This window comes from Rissa tridactyla, chromosome Z (genome assembly GCF_028500815.1).
Source record: "Rissa tridactyla isolate bRisTri1 chromosome Z, bRisTri1.patW.cur.20221130, whole genome shotgun sequence".
NCBI classification, from domain to species: domain Eukaryota; kingdom Metazoa; phylum Chordata; class Aves; order Charadriiformes; family Laridae; genus Rissa; species Rissa tridactyla.
The window spans coordinates 49,289,535-49,307,875 of NC_071497.1; the positions used below are offsets into that span (position 1 = coordinate 49,289,535).

General features: G+C 41.8%; 1 protein-coding gene across 1 annotated transcript in view; it reads right to left on the reverse strand.

The window, feature by feature from the left end:
* The window catches only part of SMC5 (structural maintenance of chromosomes 5), a 55,733-nt gene extending 41,228 nt beyond the window's left edge, over positions 1-14,505 (reverse strand). The window contains exons 1-6 of the mRNA XM_054184916.1: positions 14,352-14,505; positions 11,132-11,273; positions 9,918-9,970; positions 7,525-7,687; positions 5,684-5,818; positions 2,950-3,090 (exon numbers count right to left, since the gene is read on the reverse strand). Of these exons, the coding sequence (XP_054040891.1) occupies positions 2,950-3,090; positions 5,684-5,818; positions 7,525-7,687; positions 9,918-9,970; positions 11,132-11,273; positions 14,352-14,494 (777 nt within the window). The 5' untranslated portion in view covers positions 14,495-14,505. The remainder of the gene's footprint in view (positions 1-2,949; positions 3,091-5,683; positions 5,819-7,524; positions 7,688-9,917; positions 9,971-11,131; positions 11,274-14,351) is intronic.
* Between the last annotated feature and the right edge of the window lie 3,836 nt (positions 14,506-18,341).

An 18,341-nucleotide genomic window follows, 5' to 3' on the forward strand; every position in this document is an offset into this window, starting at 1 on the left:
TTCAAGGTTAAAGAAAATGCACACACATACAATTAAACCTCATTTCTTCAGATACAAAGTACAGGCAAGTTTCTGTAGAAATTGTCATGATATGGTTTTTATACAGCAAATCCCTTTAACACTTTAAGAAAACCTGACTGCCAGTAGACCTCTGTATTTGGGTAACCTTTAAGCAAATAACCTTGATGCCTGTAATTATGCACTTAGCTAAAGATCTGCAGAACTTCCAAAGGATTCCAGCCCTCCCAAGAGATATTTTTGCCTAAACTATATAACAAAGCTATTACCAATTGTGAATGGAAGAGGAAGAAAAGAAGAATGGATACGACTTGGTCAAAACACATTTTCAGAATTACACGCTTTCAGGACATTGACAGTGGGAGGAACAGCACCTCCCACCGCTACACTACCTTAAAACAGTATACCTTATGGTATTCCTTATTACCTTAAACTTAAGCTTTGAGGGGTAAGAAACCCCTTTTCTTTAAGACCCTACAAAAGAAGGGCTATGTCAAAAAAACTGTAGCTCCTTAAATCTGCTCACTGATTGTAGATGACACAATCATTTCATGGAATTCCCATTAAGGTACACATAAGAACTTAAAATGCCCCCTAAATCCTCAAATCCTAATCATGATACTTGTACTTGAAATACTGTACCTTTGTACCCTTGTACTCCTAGGGTCCATTTCATGGAATTTAAAGCAGATGCTCAAAAGCCTATTCGGCATAGACATATATAAAAATGGTGTAAAATTCTCCACATACAGAAGTTCAGCACTAGACTTCCTCTTTTCCACTAGGACCGAGAGATAATCTACTGTCATATTTCATCTGACCTGTTTTCAGGCTGCTTGTCTTCTCCATTTAGTAAAATAGTGCAGTGTTTATACATCTGCCTCCTGGCTATTTTGGAGTCTCACCTAGCTATTCTCTTTTGTTACAAAGGCAATTCTAAACAGCCAGGTATGTTTCATCTACAAGTAGACACCTACCTTTTGGGGAGGATAGGAGGAGAAGATCCACAGAAGGAAGAATAAATTCCCGCGCTACTCTCAACTTTACTGAGCCCAATTTTAAGACATTAAAAACATTTATTCTTAAGATTAAACAGTGCTAGGTCAGATGATAAAGAAATATGCCCTTGTAAGAGAACGCATTTCTTTTAGAGAGAGTTTGGTATTTCACAATCTAGGAGGATACCAAGAGATCTTCTATAAGAAGGATTTGACAAACCACAAAATAGCAACAATCTTGTACACTGAAGATTGCAATGGAACGTGAAATTTTGTTGCAGCCTGTAGGTCAAATATCTTCTACCTAGTAAAACAATTACATTGATGACCCTTGATTTCAACTGTAGATTATCCACAGGCAAGTGACTTCTGGTAAACAACCTGGTACACACTATTGATTTCTGTACAGCAAATTGGAACTTCACGCAGGTGTCAAAACACACTGTTGTTTCTACGGATTCAGCGGCCAAAAAGTTAAACTTCTCCTAATTGAGTGTCCCCACCAAAAGTATTTAATATACTCAGCAATGCAAACTGTCTAGAAGACAGCTGTGAAAGAGCAAGGTGTGAAGAAGTCTGTCTAAACTTGCTTAAGAAACACATAAATAACAGCACTGTTCTCAAACTTATGGAAGGCAATCTAACTGACAGCAGACAAGAGTCTTAACTTAGTTTCCCCCTGCCAGTTTCCGATCAGCCTTCAGAGTTCTGCATCTGCAAATATCTTGAAGTAGAGAACAATCAGTACCAGTCCACATTAACTATTCAAGACTTACATCTCTCCTAATAAAATAACTCTCTTCTTGTTAACTAAGCCAGGCTAATTTATGTCTAGTAGCGAAGACCTGCATCATTCAGCAAGTGCAGAAGTCCAATCCTAACAGCACAGTGCGTATAGCCCACCTCCTTAGCACCTACCACCATACATCTATTTCAGTTGCTGCTCCTATATCCCTCTGTGCTGCTAGCACGAAGGTTTGAAGGCAGTGAAGTTACCTTCCCTGAATCCAATTGCCCTTCCAAGCTACAAGGGACATAAAGTTCTTTGTATACCCATGTGAGACTTCATTATCTGCAAAATTGCAAAGTACCTTATAAAAGTTTTTTGCATCCTCCACAAATACTACATGTAAATTTTTCGAAGTTCTGTATTTCATGAATTCTGTAAAACTTGCAAACAAGGCAAACAACACATTGCTTCAATATAATAAAATCCACATCACTTAAACTGTTCATAAATAATTTAATCAGTCCAACCATTCAATATTAAACCAAACTACAATCTGATGATTGTAGTGCTGTTCAGAAAGACTTATTGTGCTTTGTATAAATTACCTTGATTCTAGGCTCTTTTAAATTTGTTAAATTAGTTTAAAATTTCCATCTCTCCAAATGCCAACATTTTTGAGACTGGCAACCTATATTCACCATGGTTTATGTCATGCACACCGAACCTCAATTAATAAATTAAAATTAGCAAAGGGGGAAGGCAACTTGTAAAAAAAAAAACAGGAAAAAAAATCCAAAAAAACCAAACAACACAAAAAACGCGTTCTGTAAAAAGAAGTTACAGCTGAAAGAAGTAAGTGGAACTGCCTAAGCACAGCTTAAATTAAGCCAGTTGTGCCTGCAAGGAATAAAAGGAGTACTATTCTTGGCTCATATTACTGGCTTTCCTAAATGGGCAGTAACTAGTTAAGTTACTTCTCAACAAACTTCTTCAGTCCAGCTACATATGCAAGAAAATCTCTGATCAAAGTCTGGTCAAGAACAGTATTTCAAGACCTGGCGTGTTTGCACCAAGCAACTGTAATGATGTACAAGTTACTCTGGTCAAATTTCTTTTAAAGAAACTTTTGGCATATTTCTAATATTGCGGTATTAGGAAAAATAGGATAAGTAGGAAAAACACTGAAAAGAAAATAGAACTTACCACCCAAGGCCTCTTCCTCTCAAGCATCTCAATTAAGTCTAGATGGCGCTTGCGCTCATGGTATCTCTCAACATCTTGTTTGTATCGTTCAATCCTCTGTCTCATTTTCTCCAAAGAGTTAGCTTTGTCTCTGCACAAGTTCTGTAAGAATATACATTTTCATGTTTTACAGTACCTACTTTGTGAAAAGACTTTTCAGAAATAGTCCGCACCTCACCTGTACATTAAAGCAGAAATTTAAGACTAGAGAGGACATTTTAGTATAGCAGTAGTTAGAGGGGAACAACCCAACTAGGAAGTTTTACAGCTTTTTCAAGTACGTTTATCACATATTTTCTTTGAAAACAAATCCAATTTAAAAAGAAATCTTAAACTGAAGAAAATATTTTATTTTTTTCGCAGGAAGTTACTCCCTACAGCTCAAGCCTCCATTAATCTAGACATTTCTAAACCACCATAACTGCTTTTGATAACTACAAGTAGCAAAAATGCTTGTGGAAGGTCTTGCAGAGATTTGCAACAGAACCATTAATGCTGGTATGTGAACATAGTATGTATGAGTGGAAATGCATGCACGCACATAAGCATAAGAAGAAACAGCACAACAAAGGATTAAAAGAATGGCCTGTATGGCTAACAACAGACACTGTTCCCAAGACAGCATTCGCAGCAGTAATAGCAAGGATCACATTATTTCTGCAAAGATGACTAAGCTTGTGCTCTGGTAAGATCACAGTACAAGTAACTGTCAGGGAAAGACTCTGCCTTCTTAAACCAGGATGGCAACAAGGTTGCAGCTTATTGCATACACTCTCCCTTCTCCTCTTTGTCTGTTAACATTCCAAACAAGGAAAAACAGTTAGCAGGCAACAATATTGTCCATAATTTATGGAAGTTGAAGTCAGCAAGATTAAAGCAAAGGACCACCCTATAACAGCTAATGACTTCTAAAAGGCAGAGAAGATCAGTCCAGAGAAGTTGTTGCCAGTCAAGAATCCCAGAGAAGTGATGAGTACTTGACAACAGGCATTTGTGGCCAGCAGAACAAGAGAGGCGATTCTCCCCCTCTACTCTGCCCTGGTGAGACCCCACCTGCAGTGCTGCGTCCAGCTCTGGAGCCCTCAGCACAAGAGGGACATGGACCTGTTGGAACAGGTCCAGAGGAGGGCCACGAAGATAATCAAAGGGCTGGAGCACCTCTCCTATGAGGACAGACTGAGAGAGTTGGGATTGTTCAGCCTGGAGAAGAGAAGGCTCCGGGAAGACCTCACAGTGGCCTTCCAGTACCTGAAGGGGGCCTACAGGAAAGCTGGGCAGGGGCTGTTTGCAAGGGCACGCAGCGATAGGACAAGGGACAATGGCTTTAAACTAGAGCAGGGTAGGTTTAAATTAGACATTAGGAAGAAGTTCTTTACAATGAGGGTGGTGAGACACTGGAACAGGTTGCCCAGAGAGGTGGTGGAGGCCCCATCCCTGGAGACATTCAAGGCCAGGCTTGATGAGGCTCTGAGCAACCTGATCTAGTTGAAGTCCCTGCTTTCTGCAGGGGGGTTGGACTAGATGACCTTTAAAGGTCCCTTCCAACCCAACACATTCTATGTGTTAAGGACATAGAGTGTATCATCAGCAAGTTTGCAGATGACACCAAGCTAAGCAGGAGTGTTGATCTACATGAGGATAGGGAGGCTCTACAGAGAGACTTGGATAGATTGGACCGATGGGACAACGCTAATGGAATGAGCTTCAACAAGGCCAAGTGCCGGGTCCTGCACTTGGGCCACAACAACCCCATGCATCACTACAGGCTTGGGGAAGTGTGGCTGGAGAGCTGCCTGGCAGAAAAGGACCTGGGGGTTCTAATTGACAAGCAGCTGAACATGAGCCAGCAGTGTGCCCAGGTGGCCAAGAGGGCCAATGGCAACCTGGCTTGTATTAGAAATGCTGTGACCAGCAGAAGTAGGGAGGTGATTGTCCCCCTGGACTCAGCACTGGTGAGGCCACACCTTGAGTATTGTGCCCAGTTCTGGGCACCTCAATACGAGAGAGATATCGAGGTGCTGGAGCGAGTGCAGAGGAGGGCAACGAAGCTGGTGAAGGGCCTGCAGAATAAATCTTATGAGGAGCGATTGAAGGAGCTGGGACTGTTTAGTTTAAGGAGGAGGAGGCTGAGGGGAGACCTCATCACTCTCTACAACTACTTGAAAGGACATTGTAGAGAGGTTGGTGCTGGTCTCTTCTCACAGGTAATTAGTGATAGAACAAGAGGGAATGGCTTCAAGCTGCAGCAGGGTAGGTTTAGGCTGGACATTAGGAAAAAATTCTTCACGGAAAGAGTGGTTAGACACTGGAACAGGCTGCCCAGGGAGGTGGTGGAGTCACCATCCCTGGATGTGTTTAAGACTCGTTTAGATGTGGTGTTGGGGGATATGGTGTAAGGGAGAACTTTGTACAATGGAGTTGGTGGTTGGACTCAATGATCCCAAGGGTCTTTTCCAACCTAAATGATTCTACGATTCTATGATCCCTCGTCTTCTGTGTCCAGAACACTTGCACACGTGTCTTCGTGCTTACAAGCATGTGAGTGTCGGAGTGAATAAATTCTGAGAAAAGATGAGTATGATTTGGTAAAAATCAACTTACCCCACTTTCTAATTCGGTAAGATCTCATGTTACATTTTATTATGCTAATTTCCCTACAGTCACCGCCCTCTATCTCTATACTGTACATGTTTACCTCCAGTTCTCTTTCCTTTTCTCTGAAGTTTTTCAGTTCACAGTGAAATTGGTACATTTCTGGAGGACCAATGGATTTTTCGGTAGCTTCAAGTAACTCAATCTTACTCAGTTTTGCAAATTCTCCAACTTTGTCCTACAAAATAAAAAAACAGTTACAAAAATACAGTATTAGTTAGAACAGTGCAATACAGTAATACTGGATTTAAATCCCATAACCAATTTATCATGAACACCACCTGATTCACAGTTCTATGCCAGTGAAGTTAAGCATAGGATGACCACCTCCTAGACTAGCAACAAAACCCTCCTAAACATTTTTAAGATTTCATACATGGTTTTCTTGGAGCTGTTCTGGAATGATTCAAGCTTAAATTTGACAGCTTTTGAGGGTAGCTGTTGAAGACATGGGTTGGTTCATTATTTTTGAATTGGCTAACATTCTTCTGAATAAGACAGTTTAGCACAGCCAATTAAAGTTTTTATTCCACTGTATTCTTAATGTTGGTTCTCAGGCTGCTGAGGCTACACCTTCCCAGTATAAATGCTTAGCTCAAAAGTTGAGCAATGTAGAAGTTAATATTAAGGCTAGCAGCCAAGGGTATCAGAAAGCATTGCTGCTATGCAAGGCAGTGGAACAGCTCAGAACCATGACTGGAATGAAAGATGTGCTTACCATTGCTGCAGTGGCAGAGAGCACATGAACCAAAATTTTCAACACAGTAATATTCACTGAACTGACATGTATGTACCAAAGAAAAAAAGCTGTTTTAAATAGAAAAGTTACTTTGGTAGAGTATGCAGAAAGTTCTACTCTAAACAAATATCATGAATACATAAACAAATCCCCCCCCCTCCCAAATATTTGTTTCTGCAATACGAGCTTTCTAAATTTTCATGGTTTTCAGCATGTCTTCTTGAATGCACTTCACCTCGAATAGAACAATAAACCTATGGTTGGTTAGGCTCTGATAAGGTTTCCTTTTACTACCATCCCTGATGATTCACTGAACTGGGAGGGTCTTAGGAAGGAACCTGCCACATCGTTTTTTAAAGTGCAACTGTGAGGCAGCTTAGTTATCTGCACAGAAATCCTGACGTGCCTGAGCATGGATTCAGACACAGAAACTGCTTGAATTATTCTTTAATTTTCTCTCTCCTTGAGGAGCTATTTTCCATCAGGATGATTTTACACTTATATAATTTGATCCTAAATACCTGTAAGTCCTATGCTGTTGCTCAAGAAACTGCTGAGCCACAGACATTACCAAAAAGGCTACAGTAGCAGTATCTGTTGCAACTCTAGAGTCATTTAGTAGGACTGCTTTCTGTTTTTTGAAGAAAGAAATCCAGACCACTCTTCCCCTTCACTTACCAAGTACAGGATCCAATCCTGAAGAACTGACTGGATATAACCAGAGAAAAGTCAGGGATGCAGAACTACAGGAACCAGGCAAGTGAAGGTACAGAGACAGTGCTAGAACTCAAGACCTTAAAAAACTTCCCTACAGATTTGTTGTTTAACAACATCCATACAGCAGCACAGACAGGACACAGAGATACCACCATTAGTGCTGCTACTCAAATACCAACATGGGGAACATCAGCAGCTTTCCTTTCAGTGTCAACTGACAGCAGGTACAAAACCATCCAAATAGTGATCCTTAACGGTCACACAGTTCCTCCTTTTTTCACCATCACAGCAGTATGGCTACCTCATCCCTCTCATTCTTTGCACTGTCCCATTAAATCACTGAAGTGCTACAAAAGCTAAGAAGCAACAAACCCTCTCAAAACACAGCAATCCGTTTGCACCCACTGTCTTTCAAAATTCATTCATACCTGAGGAAGAAACTGGCACAAATTGTCCACCTGAATGTTTAAGGCTGCTATCTGCTCTTCTACTGTTTTCAGGGTTGCTGGCTTTCTGTTGATAAACCATGCCGATGTGTTGTTCAACACCTGAATCTCACGTGTGATAATGATATTGTCAGGTGTCTTAGACCTGATTAATAAAAAGAAATGTTAGCAAGTGTCAAAGTACGTTAGAGTAATGGTATTAAAACTTTAAGGTACCTAAATGTTTAATACAAATTAACTGGACAGTAGCAGCTGATTCACATTTCATGTTTCAGAAAACATCCAGAACTTCAGTGTTTAATTAATCTCACAAGTAAAACATCAAGAATATCTGCAAATCTTAACTCAGAGGAAATTATTTACATAAATGACATATTCATGCTGAATTAGAACCACTTAAATGTTGTTACAGATGTGAATAGTTATATAAAGTGTATTTTTATATGACATTTAGTACATTTTAAAATTGGTATGCAGGAGGTAAACAATAATGCTACGCCTTTAACGTAAAAGAATATTAGTGTACAGAACTGCATTAATAAGCCCTGCATATACATTCCATTTGGGAATAAAAATAGTATCATACAGCATGAAAAATACTAATTTGTTCTCATTTTCTGCTTTTAAAGAATGGTAAACATACATCAGTTGTGCGCAACGCTTATCTTCAAAAATTTAGCCTGGTTAAAATGCATCAATAACAAATGAGCAATGAGATAGTCATAAACTCTTGAAATTTTGGTCACCATTTTCATTTAGAAATAGGCTAGTGCCTGTTCAGTCAGCATATTGTTAAGGATAAAGGATAAGGGCTCATAACAGTTTGGAGGCCGTGTATCTTAGGAGACTCAAGAATAGAGTTCGAAGTAGAAGAGAGTAATTCAACAGCTTCTAAATGCCATAGGGATATGAGCCTACTTCTTGAAGACTATATCATTACTCACTCACAAGTATCCACTACCTTATTTTAATATACCAGACTTCCTCCAAAAAACCTACAAGGCCATGCTCCTTTCTTGGATCAAATTAAGGACTTTTTGCTACTATAACTCCTGATTTTAGTTACAATCCAAGGGCCAAATGCAACTAAGACAGAGCATGCTTATAGAACTCAAATTTTAAAATTCCTGTCAAAAAGCTATCTGCTGCATCATAGCTCTCTCACCCTACGTGTTGCATTTAAGTATTTTCTACCAGTTAGACAAAGGACTGGATTACACTGAAACCACTACAGTAAAAACGCGAAGTCTTCACACACTGAAAGTCTTTCTTCAGACTTTCAAGTAACATTGGGACGTATCTATGTTGAAACAATCATGTCATCTCCCTGAAAGACATCCTACCTCCTGACCCATTGCTTGGCCAGTCTCCAAAGAATGTCTTACTTGATCACTCCCACAAGAATGAAACTGGATAGGATTTTTTCAAAGACTTGTTCCAGTATATCTTTTTTCCTGAACACATTTTTCTTTTTATCCAATCTGATCAGGGTGGCCAATTGTTACACAAATTAACTCAAGCTTTGAATCAGTTGATTAGCTCTATGTTCTATTTAGTTCAGCAAAAAGATCAGGTTAAGACTTATCAAAACTACCTGTGCTATTGCAGCTCCACCTTAAGATCTTTTTTTTTTTTTAGATTTAGGAACTCTATTAGGATAGTGTCTCTTCAGCTGTCAAAAAAAAAAATACTTACAGGAAGCATGTAATATTGCCCTATAACCACAAGTTAATGATGGAATTTTATAGAGTAAGTCCACATGATTTTTGGTTGCTCTGTTTTGCAAAAGCTTACCAAGAAAAATGCATTAACTGGGAATTAGTTAGATCTACTATTTTTTTTTATTCTTTGGTTTCATTATGCGATGCTTTCAGTAAGAATGTAGAGGAGTCCCTCATACCAGCAGTATCAGTACAAGACAGTGAGGGCAGAACATTTAGTTTTAAAATTTAGACTTTGTCTTTCTGTTTTCTTCTTTAAAAATAATTTCTAGCCACTACGTCATGATTGCAGAACTGACTGTATCTAAATCAATTGAACCCTAAATGTAATCAGAAGCTAAACACACCACAAACATCAATCTTTATCTATATATTCTTTGTACATCAGGACAAGGTAAAATGCTTCAGAAAGTGAAATAAATCAAGACCAGCCATCACTGCTGATTTCTTATGTGGTAATTATTTAACCTTAAAATTTCAAAGTCTATATTTAAAAAAAAAAAAAAAAAAAAAGAAAAAAAGAAAAAAAGGAAATCATCAGCTTAAAGACAGACCTCTGTATACCAGATTTTTTTTTTCCACAACTTTGTGAATAACTGTGTGGGGAAATAATCTAATTAAAAATGTATGAGGAAATGCAATTTTACTACTTACAGTTCAATTTCTACTAGACCTTTCAAGCACCCCTGCTTTACAAAGAGGCCAACCTACAAAATTAATTATAGAAATTATTATTGTAAAATAACAGTGTATTAAAATGTAATCTCTTACAAAAATATGTATTTGTATAATAGAGTTGCTGTAATGGGATATTTTATCGAAAACTTACAATTAAAACATAAACTTTATTTTCGCTCTGTATTAACTAAAAATAAAGGAAGACACACTATTGTCTTCCTTATCAACTAGTAGCACTAGAACTTCTCCCCAGGTTAACAATTTCTGATCAATTTCAACTTCCAAAACTGAACAAATTATAATCAGCAGACCCACAGAGAGCAATTTCTCATGAATTCAGGGAACAAAAGCAATACAAATGAAAGACATTGCCAAATATCTCTACTAGTAGAACTGCTAATTCTAACAATATAAAAAAATATATATAAACATGAAAAGCTAATAAAAATAGCAACACACAGTGCTGCCATGCAGTCTATTTTCAGATTTACATTTGCTTAAGACGGAGCTGCAACCAGAGAACATGTAAAATCATTTAGGTACCCAGATTCAGTACTCCAAAAATCTACTGAAATATACTCCATCCAACCAGAATATCCAAGAAAGCAAGACCAAAATTTAAAAATTTGACAATACAAACTTCCTACTATGTCAACACATGATCCCTTCGGAACAAAAAAATGAAAATAATAGTAGCACAACCCAAAACAATCCAACTTCCATTTAAATCAAAGAACAGTGGCTCCATGCTTTCAGATAAATTCTCAGACACATTAAGGATATGTCATTTCTACAGTTTCTACACACTTGGAATTTAAGTTAGACTTTTTTTTAATTTCTCCCCGAGTTGGTATTTCTGGTCAAATGTTATTTATGTGCTAGGTGGCATTTTCCTTCTCCACTGTGGAGGCTTGGACACCTTGAAATGTAACCTCCAGTCTACTGACGCTCCAGTACAATTCAGGTGTTTCCATTACATAATTCAGCCAAAACAACAAGTAATTAAGTAAAACAAAATCCCTTTGGTAAAAACCTTTGTCTCTGGACCAGGTTATTGCACAAGTTGGACACCTTACTTTTTACAAAAATAAAGCGTATCAAGGAAGACAGTCTCTTTCCCTTTCCTCGGTTGGACAGGGTTCTTAATGAAATTCAGAACAAACATGAAAATTACAGAAGCTCATAGTTACCTTATCAGCTCGCCCTATGAAAGAAGGTTTTCCAGCCAGTCCCAGGCAGATGGCACAAACAATGCTTGACTTTCCCGTTCCATTAGCACCTACAATCATGTTCAGATTGGGTCCTGGATGTACTTCACAGACATCATATGTCCTGGAAAGCACAGTAATTTTTTGAACATTATAAACACTACCTCACCTTGAAAAAAATTTACTTGCTTAAATCACTTCATCATTATATTAAATATGACAGAGAATTTTATCAAATCTAGATTCAATCCTCCAATGCTGTTTTGTAAGAAAATCTGAGTGAAATCTAACACTACAATAAAACACTGTGGAATACATTCCTACCAGCCAGAGTACTGGCTCAAAACAAATGATCATGAAGAATGAAATCCAGCCACATAATGACAATTCCTATTGACTTCACTAGCACATCATATTATTTTACATATAAAAAAAAAACAAACCCAGAAAGAGAACTGAGTTAATTCAGTCAGGTCTGCTACATTGAATTCCAGCTGCATGCTGCACTGCAGTCGCAGAAGATTCCACTCATCTAACCCATACAATGTACTTGGGTCTTAAGCTTTGCAAGAATCACAGAATGGTTCGGGTTAGAAGCGACCTGAAAGATCACCTAGTTCCAATCCCCCTGCCATGGGCAGGGACATCTCCCACTAGACCAGGCTGCTCAAAGCCTCATCCAGCCTGGCCTTGAACACTTCCAGGGATGGGGCATCCACAACTTCCCTGGGCAGCCTGTTCCAGTGCCCCACCACCCTCACAGTAAAGAATTTCTTCCTAATATCTAATCTAAATCTACCCTCTTTCACTTTAAAACCATTAACCCTTATCCTATCATTACACTCCGTGATGAAGAGTCCCTCCCCATCCTTCCTGCCCCCTTCAGGCACTGGAAGGCCGCTATAAGGTCTCCTCGGAGCCTTCTCTTCTCTAGGCTGAACAACCCCAACTCCCTCATAGCGCAGGTGCTCCAGCCCTCGGATCATCTTCGTGGCCTTCCTCTGGACCTGTTCCAACAGGTCCATGTCCTTCTTATGTTGGAGACTCCAGAGCCGGACACAGTACTCCAGGTGGGATGCTCTCCCAGAGCAGAGTAGAGGGGCAGAATCACGTCCCTCGACCTGCTGGCCACACTTGTTTTGATGCGGCCCAGGACGCAGTTGGGTTTCTGGGCTGCGAGCGCATGTTGCTGCTCATGATGAGCTTCTCATCAATCAGCACCCCCATGTCCTTCTCCTCAGGGCTGCTCTCAATCCATTCTCCATGCAGCCTATATTTATGCCTGGGATTGCCATGACGCAGGTGCAGGACCATGCACCTGGCCTTGTTGAATTTTATGAGGTTTGCAGAGGCCCACCCCTCAAGCCTGTCCAGCTCCCTCTGGATGGCATCCCTTCCCTCTGTGGAACTCTGTATTGATAAATCATGCAATAGCTTTCTTGAGTTATCAAGCATGTCGAGGGAGGTCATCATCCCCCTCTACTCTGCCCTGGTGAGGCCGCATCTGGAGTACTGTGTCCAGTTCTCGGCTCCCCGGTTCAAGAAGGACAGGGAACTGACGGAGAGGGTACAGCAAAGGGCTACCAAGATGATTAGGGGACTGGGACACCTCTCTTATGAAGAAAGGCTGAAGGATTTGGGTCTCTTCAGTCTGTAAAAAGGATGACTGAGGGGTGGATCTTATCAACAGTTATAAATACTTAAAAGGGTAGGTGTTGGGAGGATGGGGCCAGGCTCTTTTCAGTGGTGCCCAGTGACAGGACAAGGGGTAACGGGCACAAACTCGAACACAGGAAGTTCCACCTAAACATGAGAAGGAACTTCTTTACTTTGAGGGTGCCAGAGCACTGGAAGAGGCTGCCCAGAGAGGTGGTGGAGTCTCCGTCTCTGGAGACATTCAAAACCCGCCTGGATGCGTTCCTGTGCAACCTGCTCTAGGTGACCCTGCTCTAGAAGGGGGGTTGGACTAGATATCTCCAGAGGTCCCTTCCAACCCCTACCATTCTGTGAGTTACAAGAACCTAAAACATTAGCCTGTTATCAGTGATTTATTTTTTTTTTTAGTTGTATTAGGCATCTTTCATTGTGTGCATCCAGCGTGCCTACTGCAATAGCAACTACTGGAAGAGAGCAAGTCCCAGCATGCAAATTCAAGACAAACCATTAATGTTGGTATGATCTAAACTAAACTAACTAACATCCCAAATTTATAATAAATGCCACCTTTTGATGTTCTGTTCCCACACTATACCAAACAAACAGAGAACTGAGACACTAACACCAAAGAAGAAACAGAAAGCAGTTAATGATAAGAAAACAACATAATCCATGCACTTCTGGAAGAGAAGGTATTTGAACCCTTCATGCTGAGGCTTAAACTACTACGTTTGAAGCATAATTTGACATCTGTAATGTGACCTAAGAACTATGCTACTCAGAACTGTTCCCAAAGCTGACATGGAGCTATCAGCACACCAGCCATAAGAAAACAGTGTGAAAACTTCTACTATCGACTACAATAGCTGCAACCAGAACAGTATTCCCAATACACAGAAGCTGGTACAAAACACACCACCACAAATACGTTATCCTAATGGTTCCCAAGGCCTGCCTCCCCCGCCCTGTGAACATCTTCTGCACCCTTCCCTCCTCCACTGCTTGACAATCACCTAATGGGGAGGAAAAAAAAGCACGCAGAGGCTCACATGGACAACAGGCACCACCACCGTAGGGGAAGAAGGGTCGACACGGCCACCACCGGTGAATGCACCCCCAGGGATGCGACACCGCAATAAGAACCTACGGGACCCGTAATCCACACAGCAGATCCTCTCCCCACTCTGAGCAAGGCATCACCACCTTCCAAGGAAAAAACCCACGTTTCAAGCACTCCCTCTTCCAGCCCCGACTCGTCTCGGTACCCAGGGCCCTACCAAGGCCCCCGTTTAACAGAGGGCAGCTCCCCGCTCGGTGCCACTACAGCGTCCCCGCTCCAGGTTCCGCCCTTCCGTCTTAACCGCCAGCTCCCCAGCCCCACACACGCTTTAAAACGGGCCAGCGGCGGGGGGAAGCCGGGGCCGCGCAGGCTAACCACCGACCTCCGAGACGGCGGAGAGCCCGCACGCCCGCAGGCCTCCCGCGGCCAATGGCGGCCGCTCGGCCGCCGCCACCGGGGAGGAGGAAGCGCCGACCGCGCACTCACAGAAAGTTCTCCATGAAGATCCTGACGATGGAGCCCTCAACGAAGTGGGGGCGCGCCTCAGCGCTCCTCACGGCCCGCAGGCTGCCGCCAACGCCCACCTGGCGGGGACCCAGGCTCCCCTTACCCGGCGGTGCCACCGCCATCTTCCTCCCCCCCACCTCCCGCTCAGCCCACCCTGCATCTGCCGCCGCGAGGGCACGCCCCGCGCCTGGCTCTCATTGGCAGGTGGGAAACGGCGGGCAAGTGAGGAGCGCGCTCATTGGTCGGTGGAGGCGGGACTAAGACGCAATGAAGCCTTTCATTGGCTTGTGGCGTGCCGCGCTGTTGCCCATTGGCTGGAGGAGAGAGGGAGGTTGTATTGCTTTCGATTTCAGTCAATAAGGCGGAAGGCGGCGGGTCGGGGCCGGGGTCTCGGTCTCGCTCTCCTGGCGCAGTGGCCGCCCCTTGGCCGGCGCGGGTCGTGACGGGTCGGGCGCCGCGCCCCCGGAGGCCGCCCCGACAGAGCTCACCCCTCAGAAGAGGGGCGACCGGCACCGGGGCTTGCCTTTAGGTTGCTTCCGGGAGGCCCCTCCCCCGAGCCGGGTGGGAGGCGGTTGGGCAGGTCTCGGGGCTGCAGCCCCCGGGCCCCCTCGGCTGTTACCGCCCGCTGGCGGCATTTTCCCCGGCGGCTGGGCCGCGGAACGTGGCGGGGGAGAGCGGTGGTGGCGGCTTCCCCACGAGGTGGCAGCACAGCCGAGCAGTTGGGCGGCCAGGGCTTCTGAAGTGGGCGCCTTCTTGTTGTCTATCTGCCTGCCTTCACGGGGACAGGCTCGGGTTCCGGGCGAGTGGTCTCTTCTTGTTTTCACGTTCCAGCGCTTGTCTGGGTTTGCTTGCTTTTTCTTAATTTTTAACAAAATAGCAGGAAAAAACATTGTTTACGGGTGTTACTTCAGAGATCAGGAAGTCTGTAGGAAGGATAGACGTCCTTTAGAAATGATCCTAGAGGAATGTGTTGTGTATGAGATTTTGGCACCTTGACTGCAGGGCGGTCACTGGTGTCACTGGGACTCCTGCAGGTGCCTTACCTTTCCCACATGCCTTATTTTTTCTGTCGGACCAAGGATTCCTGCTGGCCTCATAACTAGCCAAAGATTTTACAAGGGAACAGGAGTCTGGTGAGAACTGCTGAAAGACAGAGATAACAAACTGCTTGTGCTTAAGTGGCACTAGGTAAAGGAATCAACCCATAACTAGAGTGGTTTATCCTAGAAAGGTTACAAGGAAAACAATGTTTTCCCAGTATGAACCAGGTACCTGGCCCCTGGAGATGCACCCTAGTACTACGTGGCATAGAGGGGAAAGGATAATAAAATTGGAAGTATGTCATTCATAAGATTTGTGATAATAGCTTTGTAATAGCTGTGTAACTGAATGCAAAATTTATCATTGTAAATTAGTTACATTGGTGTGTTTATTAGCTAATTAGAATATTAGTTGGTTTATTAGTTGGTAATGTCCTAATCAATAAAAATTGTAGTCTTCTAAATCAGTTATGTCTCAAGCTGGCAGACCAAAATGGTAGCGTTGGACTCATTAAGTAATGGTGACTTCCAGCCAAACGAGAGAGAGGCAGACAACCATTTCAACATATTCCCACTGGAGACTGCTGAAGAGATGTGTTTTTCCCAGAATTTGTCAGGAAGCATTTTCCAGGGTCTGGTTAGTATGGATGCTGGTAAAAGCTGGAAAAAGGAGATGGCGAAGGCTGCAAAGTAGGCAGTGCTTGGTCCAAGAGGGCCTCTTGAAAGAAGAGAGGGAGGAGATAAAAGCTAATACAGAACATAAGAGCAGCAAGATGTAACACAGTACATTGCAGAGAACAAAGGAACATAGCAGAATACGCAGTTGGCTAAGAAAGACACATAAAATGCTGATGTTCAGAAAAAACATATGCAGGTGGGAAAAACAGAAAGGTGCAGGAGGTGCACAGGAAGAAAAGAACAGAGGAAGGCTGGGAAGAAAGCAGCAAGAAGATGAATATAAGTCAAAGCAATGTAAAGGAGTATTGAAAGTTTATTCATTCATGCTTAAGCAACTAAGAAACTTAAAATCACAAACTGAAATATTTTTCCAAAGGAAATGTTAAAATTAAGTAAATTTGACATCTGACACCTAGTGTTTTGTTTGAGTTAGGACAAGATTGATGTTTTCTCTTTTTTGAAATGTGAGGGGTAGAACTTTTTGACTCAGTGTATCATGTTGCATGAAAAGAGTGCTCTTTCAGCCTTTTACCTTACACAGTGGTCCTTTTGGGGCAGTGGGTGTCTTAAGTGTGGGCAGTCACGCTTGTGAGCTGTGTTCAGATCCAGGTAGACAAAATGCCAGGTATTTTAGTGCTCAGCTTGAGCTGTCTTAGTGAAGCTTCATGACTGTAAAGTTGTATTTATGTTAGGTTTATTTTTGTGTGACACTGTAGTCAGCCAGAATACAGTTTTGTTTACATTAGTGTAAAGCTAGAATAACTGATATTTTACTTTGTTCTGGTTTTTCATTGGTGTAGCTGAGAACTGAATTTGGCCCTCTTTTTGGAAATTAATAAGGGTAATGATAAAATGTCAATTAATGGAAAATATTCAAAGAATAAAAAGAGTATTAAATAACAGGGCAATAAAAGAGCCTTTCCTCTGATCTCAGGACAAGTTGAGTTCTACTCCAGCACAAAGCTACATTTAGAACAATCAAATACAGGCCTGTTAGTGTTTGGGATGTTACAGCTGCTTTTGAAGGTTTCTTTTGCATTTCCATTTTATGGACTGTGCCACAACTGGGATCAAAGCAACTATTTGTAGGTTCCCCAGTAGCTTTTGAAGAAATTTTCAGACAGTAAACAGGCCCAGTATAGCAAGTCTCAGAACTGTTCTTTGCCCTGCTGTGGTCCCTGTACAGCTACTGCAGCAGTGAGAAAGAACAAATAATAAATAAAAATGGATCTAGGGCAAAAATCAGCTGCACAGGGAGTTTCCTATTTGGACAGAGCTGATGGAATGTTTTTTACCTCCATAAAACTGAAGTTTGCCAGTGGAGAAATCTTAATGAACCTTCCCTCGTTTTCAGATGTTTTGCAGCCAGTCTTTCACTAGTCTGTGGAAACTACTTCCTATTTTATAAAGTGGTATTCAGCAGGCACTAAAGTAATTTACAGCCATCTTTCAGTTTCTCCCTCGGTTCTTTAATTCCTGCAGCAGAAATGGGTGGAAAAGTGCTGTTGTTCCCTACTGAAGAAAGGACTAAAGCTTTTTTTTTTTTTTTTTTTTTTCAGTCAGTGCTTCACACCCTGTGGATAAATACTACCCTCAGTGGTATCGACAAAATCAATGACGTCCCTAGAGAACGCTTAGTGGAGAGCAAAATAGAGTACTTTGCCTATGTTCTCATTCATATCAGCCTAAATCTGATTACTTTCATGGAGTGAAGCAGAGTTCCATAAATGGTTGGAGATACGAATCCAGTAGTTATCCTTTGTGCTGCGTTTCGTTTAAAGAAAAGTCCCATCAGAAGTATTGAGAACCACCAAGCCTGATGATTTTAACCACTTCATTTTCATTTGTTTTCTGCTTAGATAATTTGATCTGAATGTTGATACCAAAGCATAAGCTTTATAGAAAAACCGTAAAACTGTACTGACTCTTAGGAAACAGTCTATTGTTTCTGGTTGCTTTCATTTTCAGAATAATAGCAAGAATGATGCATTCATAACCAGCTGCCAATGGGGACTCTAGGTAGCTAGGATAGGAAGTTAAGCTGTCAATTCCTTTTGACTTTTCTTCAGCCTTTAGGAGATAATAAACTGCTTCAATCTGTGTGGTCAAATAAACGTGTTAGTACTGAATGTATTTAATTGAGCAATCCCTTCAATTGTTTGTGTCGCCAAAATGAAAACTTACTAAAGCCGCAAGGGGCTAGATTGTCCCAGGTGCTGTTGATCCTTATAGGATGTTAGGAAAAATGTGT